At 39.6% G+C, this 12971-nt stretch overlaps 1 protein-coding gene across 3 annotated transcripts in view; it reads right to left on the bottom strand.

The window, feature by feature from the left end:
• Positions 1-12971, bottom strand: part of BRDT (bromodomain testis associated) — a 51097-nt gene that overhangs the window by 26372 nt on the left and 11754 nt on the right. For all 3 annotated transcript variants that reach the window (XR_006273753.1, XM_038414829.1, XM_038414831.2), the window contains exons 4-8: positions 12395-12524; positions 5440-5618; positions 3866-4228; positions 2325-2453; positions 1913-2101 (exon numbers count right to left, since the gene is read on the bottom strand). Coding sequence is in view for 2 of the 3 variants with exons in the window: in XM_038414829.1 (XP_038270757.1) it covers positions 1913-2101; positions 2325-2453; positions 3866-4228; positions 5440-5618; positions 12395-12524 (990 nt within the window). In the remaining variant the exon portion in view is untranslated. The remainder of the gene's footprint in view (positions 1-1912; positions 2102-2324; positions 2454-3865; positions 4229-5439; positions 5619-12394; positions 12525-12971) is intronic.

The raw sequence follows: 12971 nt of genomic DNA on the forward strand, positions 1-12971 counted from the left end.
AAACAATAAAGCATTAGATTGCTCATCGGACTGAAAATCTGAAGGAGTTTCATTATTATGTTAGGCATTTAAGAGTCCAGGTCAGTGTGTCTGAAAATAGTTAACACAGGATGGTGATAATTTATGAAGTGAAGTAGCTTTAAGAGAATCTAAAGGCACAAAAGGCAGCAAGGTATTCATGAAAGAAAAAGTCTGGGAAGGACACAAAGTTAAAAAAGGAAGGGGTAATTGAATAGCCGGAGGCTAGAACCATAGCTCAGTAGGATCTGGAGTAAGCAAGAGAACTTAAGGGCAGGTCTACACTACGGGGAGAAGTTGACCTAAGTTACACAACTCCAGCTATGTGAATAACGTACCTGGAGTCAACGTAGCTTAGGTCGACTTACTGCAGTGTCTACACCACCCTCGGTCGACCCATCTCACCCTTCTCATTCCAGTGGAGTACCAGAGTCAACAGGAGAGCACTCTTCACTAGACCCACTAAAATCGACCACCAGTGGATCGATCGCCGCAGCATTGATCCCTGGTAAGCGTAGACATACCCCAAGTCAGTGGTTTTCAAACTTTTTTTCTGGCCACCCAGTTGAAGAAAACTGTTAATGCCCATGACCCAACAGAGCTGGGGATGAGGGGTTTGGGAGGGGCTCAGGCAGAGGGTTGGGTATGGGGGCAAGGGCTGTGAATGAGGAGTTCAGAGTGTGGGAGGGGGCTCTGGCCTGGGGCAGGAGGGGTGCAGGAGGGGACCAGGCTCTGGGCTGGGGGTGCAGGCTCTGGGGTGTGGGTTGCAGGAGGGGACTCCAGGTTTGGGGGAGACTCAGGGCTGGGGCAGAGGATTGGGGCATGGGATTACCTCCGGCAGCTCCTGGTCAGTGGCACAGCTGGGGTACAGAGGCAGGCTTCGTGCCTGTCCTGGCACTGCGGACCACACTGTGCCCCAAAAGCAGCCAGAAGCAGGTCTGGCTCCTAGGCAGAGGCACCGTTCTTCCCCTCCTCCCCCCCGCCCACCTCCCATTGGCCAGGAACAGACCAATGAGAGTTCGGAGCCACTGCTCGGGGCGGAGGTAGTGCTCAGAGCCCCATGGCCCCCCCATCTAGGAGCCGGACCTGCTGCTGGCAGCTTCCGGGGCACAGCGTGGTGTCTGAACAGATAGGGACTAGCCTGCCTTAGCTGGGCAGCACTGCTGACGTGACTTTTAACGGCCCAGTTGGCAGTGCTGACCAGAGCCGCCACAAGCCAGTGTCTTCCATTCTGCGACCCGGTACTGGGTTGCGAACCACAATTTGAAAACCACTGCCCTAAGTGACTAGTCTTGATACTAACTGGCTGCCTCTTCAACTGCCTGAGAGGTGCAAAAAGCCCAATTGGATTGGGGCTTCAGAACAAGGCAATACCAACTAGATTTAGGCACTTTTGAAATTTTAATCCAATGCATTTTAAAAAAACAGGTAGCAGATATCCTATTCAACAACGTCTGCCTACTGAAGGCTCTGAAGCCAGTATGTAGAAAGTTAAGCCTGGGATAACTCAGTGGTTTGAGCATTGGCCTGCTAAACCCAGGGTTGTGAGTTCAATCCTTGAGGGGGCCATTTAGGGATCTGGGGCAAAAACTGGGGATTGGTCCTGCTTTGAGCAGGGGGTTGGACTAGATGACCTCCTGAGGTCCCTTCCAACCCTGATTTTCTATGAAAATCTCCCACAAAGTAGCCACAGTGCAGTGTGCTACCACATAAGAAAATAATTCTGTACCACCACCCCAAATGCACACTTCTGGACATACGTTTAAAAAAAAAAAAAAAACCTCTTTACTTGGGTTCCTAGCACTTGGTTCTAGACCTTAGAATGGATACATGCGAACAAGAGCCACCCAAGGCTATAATAGTCATGCACTTTGTACAGAGCATTGTTGCTTACTTGTTCCTGAAGCTTTGCAAGGTGCTTTGTTCTTTCCTCTTCTGAATCTTCAGATGATCTTTCTTCAGTGGAGTCATCACTGCTGCTTTCACTAGAAAAAGCACTTGCTATTTCTGTTTTGGGCTGTGATGGTGGTATATTTGCAACAGGTTCATCTGGAATTTTGGCAAATTGCATCTCAAAGATATCCTAAAATATAAATAAAACATGTTGGGACCTCTTTTATAGAAGAGTTTGTCATCTTTACTGGTCTCTTTGTATTGGTCTAAATGTCCTAGAGTGGTCACAGGTCACCTAGCACCCAATGATTTCTCTTCTATCTCAGATGCCAATTCTCCAAGAGCCATTACCAGAACAGCTCCACAGTGGGAATCTTGGGTGGTCCAGTTTCATTTACTAAGTGATAACTTACCTGCAGTTTTCTTGCCATAGCAACCACTTCATGGTCTGGGGAGTTGTATTTGTAGCAATTCATAAACATTAATCTAATATCTGCTGCAAACGCTTGTGTATCTTTATATTCATAGTTATCCATTTTCTTCTATGAGGAAACAGAATAATGAAGTTGCATTTTAGATGATCTAAACTTTAAGCTACAGACTATGTATCTGGGGCTTAACACCAAATATAAAAAAAAGTCAAGAAAGATTGATACTTCCAGCATCAGAATAAATCTTGTGCAGTAGGGTTACCATACTGCAGAAGCTCCAAAACCATCATTAAAAAAAGAAAAAAAAAAAAACCTCAACACACACACACACACACACACACACACACACACCACACAAGCTCATACATCACATAGCCTCTTCTGACTTAGAATATTCTGTTGCAAATATTAACTGTCAGCAATATAATTTTATTGATTTAAAGCTATGATACTAACAGGATCTGAACAACTAAACTTTCTGTTGTAGTACCAAAAAGCTTTAGCTAATGTTCAGTTATAGATTATAAAGAACTTGCATTTGTTCTGCAGGTGTCCTAGCTTTAATTTGTATTGTAACTCATGTAGATGACTGAAATACTCTGTAAATAAATCCAGGCCAAGGTTTTGCAATAAATAAAAAATAAATATGGGCACTTAAAGTTGGTTCCCAGATCCTAATTTAGCTACCTAAATAAGTGGCCTAATTTTCAGAAGAACTGAGTACCTGACAGCTCCATTGAAATCAATGGGAGCCATTAAGTTCTCAATTCTTCTGAAACTTAGGCCACTTATTTAGGTAACTAAATTAGGGTCTGGAAACCCAACTTTAGAAATCAACATTTTATAAAAATATGTATCCATTTTTTCAGTCCTTGACTACACTGTCTAAAGGACTTATTGTGTTTTTTATAAATGGGGGCAAACATGACAGAGTCCGAATTATGGCCCTACCAATTAAGATAGGGGAGCAGTTAAGTTTAAGACAAAACAGGGAGCTTACACAGTTGAGACATCCGGGTGTCTGAGGTTTCAGATTGCATCATGAGAGTGAGCCTTGAAGGGCTAGAGTGATACTTAAATACTGGGAAAGTGATAAAGACTATTCTGTTTATATAGAAGACTACTGTCAGCATATATAAAAAGTGACCCAAAAGGTACTTTTACCTGTGCCCCAGTAGGTTTATACAGATAGGCTAGAAACTTGGAAAGCTTGCATCACCACTAGAAGTTTGCTTGAGTGAAAGTCTAACTGTGACGCAAGACCTCTTACTAATTTTTGAGCTCAGTTCACCCTATAAGTAAGCAAACTAATTACTTTACCAGTTAATCAACAACATGAAATAACCATAAGACATTATGTACAGCAGGATATGCAGTATTTGTGCCTAGGTTTACTTTCCTTAAAGAACCAAGTCTTTGTGACATTTTCAGATTCAATTTAAAAAGGTATATTTAATTTAGGACCATAAATCCCCTACACATGAGAATAAACCAGAGTTGTGAATCTAGCCAAAACCTCTTACCTTAATAGTTCCAAGGTCTATAGGGCATTTCATGGTATCATGGTGGTCATTGAGCCCCAAAGCTATAACGTCTACAGGTTTATAGAAAGGCCAAGCATATGATGCATGTTTCTTTGCAAACATTTCTTTAAGGATCTCACTACAATGCTTTAATTGTTCTGATAACTGAACATTTTTGACAACTTCAAGTGTCTGTTGAGAATCTGGCAAGTCTTTCTTTAGATGACTGTCTGGTACACTACATTCACTTTCTCTTCTACATGATATTTTAGCAACTTTTGGTTCATTAAGCACTGGAGAAGATTCACAGCTTGCTGTGAATATTGTAGTAGTATCAGCCTTCCTTTTCACACCCTTTTTAACCTAGAAAACAAAAGTTTACACAGAATATTTCAAGTAATTAAAACAGCACAATTCCACTATAAATAGCAAGAGAAATTTGTTTTTTTAGACAAAAAGCTTCTGTATTTTTTCTCCACAACTGTAGAACTTGTTTCTACAATTTTATATTTAAGACCTACATTTTCAGCAAAGTGTTACAATCTAGCATCAAATGTAATGCTTTCTTCTTTAGAGTTGGAAGGAAAGTATTACAGTTCAATTTATTTTGCGGTCACATTTAAGTAGGGTAAAAATCTCAAAAAACTTACTAGATTATGAAGTTGACATAAGAACAGCCACCAGCAACTATAAAAATTGCTGGACTCTAGTATTTGAGGCCTAATTGGAGGCCACGAATACAAGCTTTTAGCTCTTAAGTTTTGTCTAACATTGTGCTGCCGCTGGTTTGGAAGAAATACAATATATGCATTTTGCCACTAGCTCACCAAGACACTCACCAGATACATATTTTTACTTTTCTGAAAAGGGTCTGGGAGAGCGCGTGCATGTTTCCAGCTGGAATAGTTGAAACAAAGCTAGTTGATAGGAGATGGTTTGAGCTAACCAAAATGGCATGGTTTCATGCACAGGTCTAGATAGCAGCAATTGTTTTTGGTAGCTCATACAAAAAGAGTTGTTTAAGGTAACTATTCTGTTGTAGATTTAACAGGTAATCTGCTTATTTTGAAAATTGAGCATTTCCATCATATCATGGACTTAGTTTACATTAAAACTAGATCAGTTTCTTTTGAATATTTAATTTTGAAGTTTAGCAGAGATCTGTCCCCATATTTGGAAACTACCTTTAACTTAACATAAAGCAAAGCTACCACTCTCTCAAACCATCTTTCTAAAAAACAAACACATTCTTTAACTCATCTCAGCACAAAGAAAAGCAACCCCCCCAGATTTAAATATGCAATAACCCTCCATTTTGACTCAACCTCCGCCCTATATACTGTAATTAGTGCTGCCCCACTTATTCAAGAGATCAGAAATTGTGTATAAAAAAAAATCTACATTTTATAAGATGCAAGATAAATAGGTTGTGCTCATTCACAGTGCCTTATGTTAAATGGTGTTCCATTCGTTTTGTGCATTGTGAGCCACACTATATGTGGCTGTACCAACTACTGCCCCAGACAGTATCAGTCTACTTTCATTTAGAAGCCAGTATTCAAAAGATAACTTACTTTTGATATGGGTAGTGTGGCTGACATTAAGGTAGTCGATTGAGCCATTGACAGAGGGGCTAGCACAGGCTGCTGTGGTACTGGAGTCATCACATGAGGCTGCTTAACAACGCTTTCAAGTTGCTTCTGCAGTTGATTTTGCTTAGTGGTACAAACTCCTGAATTGGGCTGCTGAGCTCCTAATAAATCAAATCAATTTACACTGAGATGTGTACTTTGGTGTCCCAACAATTCCAGTCCTATGTTCTTATAGAAGAGATCTCTTGGTCATCAAGTCCAGTCTCCTGTTATTGCAGGCAACTTAGTCATAATCCTATTGATGAACCCCCATCTTTACATTCCAGTCATAACATTTCCTTTCACAAAGCTCCTGTTGTAGGCTCAAAGGCCACATCGTCTTATTTTCAACTGACCTAATACTTACCTGCAATTGGAGCTCTCTGAAGCTATACTTAAGTGCAACAATTACCACTCTTGCATTCATGCTCCTAATGCAAGTCCAGATGGGGACTCTCCTGGTTCAGATCTGAAGTGCTAGTTCAGCAGCGGAGCCATAATGCCCCCAGGAGTCTTCAACCGAGTTAATGCCCTTGAAAAAAACTGAACTAAACTATTTATCTTTGAAAGCAATAGTTAGTTAAGTCATCTTTTTTCCAGAGATACAGGCTTTTTTAGGTCTCTGTTTTTGGAAACTGAATTTCTCCATTGAGGTCTGCCATTTGGATTAAAAAAAAAAAAAAAAAGGACTAGAATAGAAGTAGTACTGGAACTAGAAACAGATACCAGATAAACAGTCTGTGACAGAAATCCTCTCTGTAATTTAAGTTCTACTATTCCAAATTCCAATATTCCAAAAGTAAGTTTACTAATTTGGAGAAGCACTTAGCTTGGAAAAGGGGTTCTGTAAGACCACTTAAGCAAGCTAATTATTAACTTGAGGAGTCCAAGCAACAATGATTTATAATTGTGTACTCCAAGTGGCTGCCCTCATAAATATCCCATGTGACGTCTGATTGAAGGTTCACTGTGGAAGCAGTCGCTCCTTTAATGTGACCCTAAAAATCAAAGGCCTACCAAAGGTGACAATAAAATATTCACTCTGCCAAACATTAAGAGATGGTTCTCAAAGAGCAGAACATGTTGAGTGGTAAGCGAGAGGGGTTGGGTATGTTATCACAGGCCATTCGTTACTCCACATGAAGTTCTTAATATCTTTGAAACAGATTGTGGAAGAGAACCTCCCTGGGATGGATGTAAGGGTGTATGAATAATCTTGATAGGCGACTTATTGAAACTGACTCTTGATACCAGCTCTGAAAGTAGTGAGATGCATTTACAGTATCACCTCGTTAATGAAGAATTTAATGCAAGATGGAATGGCACCAAAATGGGGCACCAAATTGACTTATTTTCCTTCACAATTTTCTCCAAGAGGATGAAAAGGAAATCTGGAGTTATCCCTAGGAGCCAACTTTCTTCCTAGCCACCGCTTGTATAGACTGCCAGGGTAGCATGGCTGTTGTCAGCACTGGTAATTTTTCACTGCCACCCTAGCCCTTTATAGGCATTTCAAGATGTCTGGCCTGTTCAGTATCAAAAATAAGGATAAGCCTTTCTTAAAGAGAAACTAATATTTTCTTAGGGAGGTTCATGAAGGAACATCAGTAATTTCCTCAGCACAAGTGCTAGCCAAATGCACCATGAAAGTTTATATATTTAAGTGCCTAATGTTCCAAGGACACTTTGTATCTAGATTAGGCAATAGCCAGGCAGTGGTGGCACATACTTTTGAGTGAACTGGAGAAGTGTGGCATTTGTGTAGACACTCAGCATAGTGAAGGAGGACTTGTGGCATCTTAGAGACCAAGAAATTTATTTGAGCATAAACTTTCGTGAGCTACAGCTCACTTCCACTGCATGCATCCGATGAAGTGAGCTGTAGCTCACGAAAGCTTATGCTCAAATAAATTTCTTAGTCTCTAAGGTGCCCCAAGTCCTCCTTTTCTTTTGCAGATACAGACTAACACGGCTGCTACTCTGAAACCTGTCAACATAGTGAAGATCCCTTATTCTGTTCACATGAGGCTTTCAAACATGGAGGTTTATGGTCTTCTAGGGAGCACTGGGGAGACCAAAAGAGTAACATGGTAAGAAAAAAAAATAGTAAGTCATGGTCCACCTCAAAGCAGACTGTTTTATTCATCTAGCAGACAGGTCATTTTAAAACACTATAAGGATGCTTAGGGCCAGTTCTCAGGATGGGCGAATAGGGCAGTTGCCTCAGGCATGCCAAAGCACAATGTCATTTTTTTTTGGCTGTGTTCCCAGTTAGCTTACCCTTTTTTATTTTTGGCTCAGCTGCTTGAGGGGTGGGATGCAAGAGGGCAAGGCACAAAAACAGCTAGGGCCTGTCATAGATTCATAGAAACTAAGGTCAGAAGGGACCATTCTGATCATCTAGTCTGACCTCCTGCACTACCCAGGCCACAGAATCTCACTCACCCACTCCTACAAAAAACCTCACCTATGTCTGAGCTATTGAAGTCCTCAAATCATGGTTTAAAGACTTCAAGGAGCAGAGAAGCCTCCCTCAAGTGACCTGTGCCCCATGCTACAGAGGGAGGCGAAAAACCTCCAGGGCCTCTCCAATCTGCCCTGGAGGAAAATTCCTTCCCGACCTCAAATATGGCGATCAGCTAAACCCTGAGCATATGGGCAAGATTCACCAGCTAGATACTACAGAAAATTCTTTCCTGGGTAACTCAGATCCCATCCATCTAATATCCCATCTCAGGGGATTAGACCTATTTACCCTAAATATTTAAAGATCAATTAATTACCAAAATCACATTATCCCATCATACCATCTCCTCCATAAACTTATCGAGTAGAATCTTAAAGCCAAAAGATCTTTTGCCCCCCCTGCTTCCCTTGGAAGTCTATTCCAAAACTTCACTCTGATAGTTAGAAACCTTCGTCTAATTTCAAGTCTAAACTTCCTGGTGGCCAGTTTATACCTATTTGTTCTTGTGTCCACATTGGTGCTGAGCTGAAATAATTCCTCTCCCTCTCTTATATTTATCCCTCTGATATATTTATAGAGAGCAATCATATCTCCCCTCAACCTTCTTTTAGTTAGGCTAAACAAGCCAAGCTCCTTCAGTCTCCTTTCATAAGACAAGTTTTCCATTCCTCGGATCATCCTAGTAGCCCTTCTCTGTACCCGCTCCAGTTTGAATTCATCCTTTTTAAACATGGGAGACCAGAACTGCACACAGTATTCCAGGTGAGGTCTCACTAGCGCCTTGTATAATGGTACTAAAACCTCCTTATCCCTACTGGAAATGCCTCTCCTGATGCATCCCAAAACCACGTTAGCTTTTTTCACAGCCATATCACATTGGCAGCTCATATTCATCCTATGATCAACCAATACTCCAAGGTCTTTCTCCTCTTCTGTTACTTCTAATTGATGCGTCCCCAGCTTATAACTAAAATTCTTGTTATTAATCCCTAAATGCACAACCTTACACTTCTCACTATTAAATTTCATCCTATTACCATTACTCCAGTTTACAAGGTCATCCAGATCCTCCTGTATAATATCCCGATCCTTCTCTGAATTGGCAATACCTCTCAGCTTTGTATCATCTGCACCTTTATTAGCACACTCCCACTTTTTGTGCCGAGGTCAGTAATAAAAAGATTAAATAAGACTGGTCCCAAAACTGATCCCTGAGGAACTCCACTGGTAACCTCCCTCCAACCTGACAGTTCGCCTTTCAGAAGAACCCATTGTAGCCTCCCCTTTAACCAATTCCTTATCCACCTTTTGATGTTCATATTGATCCCCATCTTTTCCAATTTAACTAATAATTCCCCATGTGACACAGTATCAAACGCCTTACTGAAATCTAGGTAAATTAGATCCACTGTTTCCTTTGTCTAAAAAAATCTGTTACTTTCTCAAAGAAGGAGATCAGGTTGGTTTGGCACGATCTACCTTTTGTAAAACCATGTTGTATTTTGTCCCATTTACCATTGACTTCAATGTCCTTAACTAATTTCTCCTTCAAAATTTTTTCCAGGACCTTGCATACTACAGATGTCAAACTAACGGGCCTGTAGTTACCCAGATCACTTTTTTTTTTTCCTTTTCTTAAAAATAGGAACTATATTAGCAATTCTCCAATCATTCGGTACAACTTCTGAGTTTACAGATTCATTAAAAATTCTTGCTAATGGGCTTGCAATTTCAGGTGCCAATCCCTTTAATATTCTTGGATGAAGATTATCTGGGCCCCCCGATTTAGTCCCATTAAGCTGTTCGAGCTTCGCTTCTACCTCAGATATGGTAATGTTATCTCCATATCCTCATTCCCATTTGTCATGCTACCATTATCCCTAAGATCCTCTTTAGCCTTATTAAAGACTGAGGCAAAGTATTTGTTTAGATATTGGGCCATGCCTAGATTATCTTTGGCCTCCACTCCATCCTCAGTGTTTAGCGGCCCCACTTCTTCTTTCTTAGTTTTCTTCTTATTTATATGGCTATAGAACCTTTTACTATTGGTTTTAATTCCCTTTGCAAGCTCCAACTCTACTCAACTTTTAGCCTGTCTCACTTTATCCCTACATGTTCTGACCTCAGTAAGGTAGCTTTCCTTGCTGATCCCTCCCATTTTCCACTCCCTGTATGTTTTCTGTTTCTTCTTAATCACCTCTTTAAGATGCTTGCTCATCCAGCTTGGTCTACAACTCCTATGAATTTTTTCCCCTTTCTTGGGATACAGGCTTCCGATAGCTTTTGCAGCTTTGATTTAAAGTAATCCCAGGCCTCCTCTACCTTTAGATCCAGATGCTTGGGATGCTTCTCAGATATACTTGAGATAAAAGGAAACAGGGAAATCCTCAAGTCTCTTCTTTCTTCTTCAAAGTAGTAGAAGAGTTTGACAGAGGATTAACTCCAGAAAGCATGGAGCCATGAGGCCTACACCATAAGTACAGCAGTAACAGAATATTTAAATACAGGACACTGAATGACAAATTTACACAAGTTTTGGTAGATAGCCATCAAGCGAACAGGATGATACAGTAGAGGCAGCTGAGAGCAGTGCCCCTTTACTGTCAGAAGTGAAGGAATCATAGGAAGCAACTGGGGAGAGGGTGCTGCAGCTCTAATTAAGACAGCATACAGTATAATTTGTTAGAGATAACGGCTCATGACTGCTGGTCTACTGCCAAGTGCACAGACCCAAGAGCTGTCGCCTGTGTCATCATGTATCTATCTTGTAGTTTCAAGGCAAATCCAACATAATTTACTTTTAATTCCTACAGAGAGGATACATTCTCACTTATCTTTCTTGTTAAATGCGTCTCTCTGGCAACATACAGTATTTTGAAAACAGACAAGTTTGAAACTTCTGAAACTATAGTAAACATTGTTATGTATAACATTTAATAAAGGTACGACTCACAAAGCTCCAAATTGATAACTCAGTGGTTTGAGCATTGGCCTGCTAAACCCAGGATTGAGAGTTCAATCCTTGAGGGGGCCATTTGGGGCAAAAATTGGGGATTGATCCTGCTTTGAGCAGGGGGTTGGACTAGATGACCTCCTGAGGTCCCTTCCAATCCTAATATTCTATGATTCTAGAGTCGGGGGGGAGGGGGGAGAGAACAAAAAACAACCTGTTTGGACAGCATGATGGTAGAGCCATTTTATGAGAAATCAGATTTCCAAACAGATACCCAGTTCATGACCAAAGTATATATACTCTTGTGAAAGGAAATGAAGAGCAGCATATTGTTATATAGAAGTTGCACTTTCACAACAAAGATTGCAGTACAGTACTTTCATGAGGTGAACTATAAAATACTATCTTTTGTTTATTTTTAGTGAAAATATTTGTAATAGAATATAAAATGTATATTTTTATGTTGTAATTGAAATCAATATATGAAAATGTAGAAAAACATCCAAAATATTTAATAAATTTAAAATAATCATTTATTATATTTTTGGATTAATAAATAAATTTAAATTAGTATGCTGTTTAAAGTGCAATTAAAACTGTGATTAATCGCAATTAATTTGAGTTAGTCCCATGATTTAACTGCGATCAATCAACAGCCATTTGTTTATACAGCACCTTTAAATCAGCAGATCACACTTCTGTGAAGTGCTCAGAAGCATCTTAATTTTACAGAGAGGAGAAGCAGAGGTACAAGAATACTAAACAATTTTATCAATGACAGATTTAGTGACAGAGATAAGAATAGAAAACCGGATAACTCGACCTGCACACCTCTGCTCTCACACCTGGAAGAAGGCTAACACAGACTTGCATTTCCCTTTTCAAATACTTAATATTTTACTTTTAACTTCTTAACTTAAAAATATATTAACTAGCTTACAATAAAAAAACTAAATTATGGAACAAATATGGAACATATGGAATTATGGAACATCTGCTCCTTTCAGGAAGCATCTTTCATCAAATAGATAAACAATTTTTCCCTGTAACTATACTACTGTACCTGTTAATTGTCAATGCAGAGAATGAGCTAAACCTCAAACTCATGTCAAAAGGTAGAATTTAAAAAAAAAAAAAGTTATTCAGCTAGAACTGGAGAGGTTATTTATTATTGGCATATTGAACCTGCTTAAATGTTGAAGCAATGATTTTTTGCCTGTCTACTGAATTCCAGGAAAATCAAGTGACAGTTGTCATTTTGTGAAATATAGAGTGCTCACCCCAACTGCTCCACAGTAAGGTTTAGTAGCATTAGGTTTTAGTCCAAATAGTAAACTGCTTACAGTTGCCATAAAATTTTACCATTCCATAAAAAGAATATCAACTCTTCCACAATTTGATGTTTACAAAAAAAGTTGTAATTAAAATTTGAACTGTTAGCAAGTTAATATAAACACTGTATGTAATCTAGTATTTACCTTCTTGTTTCTTTCCTTTTCTTTTCCCTTTGTTGACAATCACTATTCTCTCTTCTGGAGGCATTTGTGCCACTTTCTGCATAAATACTTTTTCTAGCTCTTGTGCCATAAAAACAATGTCATCACCTGGCTGCAACATATAATTATGTTTGTAAATCACAAAATATAGGCAATATACAATACAATAATTTAATATACAATATACAAGAGTATTACGTTCAGTAGCATTATAATACATCCATGTTCTGTAGCATAATGCATTACAAGTTTACTGTCAATCTGAAGTTATTACAGAACAACCTTAAAAGAGTTACATAATCCACCCCACCAGTTCCACAACAAATTATGATTATATTGAAAGACTAAATGCCCCACCACCCCTTTATTATTTCCTTCAATATTCCCCCCAACTATCCCACCCCTACACTGAGACAAATTTCAGGCTGTTCACTTGAGCATCCTTCAACTCATGAGGGTGCTGCAATCAAGTATTAGAACAAAATCACCTGAGTTTGCCATGCATAAGAAGCATTTTAAAAGTTGCTTCTTCCTTTGGTCTGTCGCACGTTATTTTGTC

The sequence above is a fragment of the Dermochelys coriacea genome, chromosome 8 (genome assembly GCF_009764565.3).
Source record: "Dermochelys coriacea isolate rDerCor1 chromosome 8, rDerCor1.pri.v4, whole genome shotgun sequence".
NCBI lineage: Eukaryota > Metazoa > Chordata > Testudines > Dermochelyidae > Dermochelys > Dermochelys coriacea.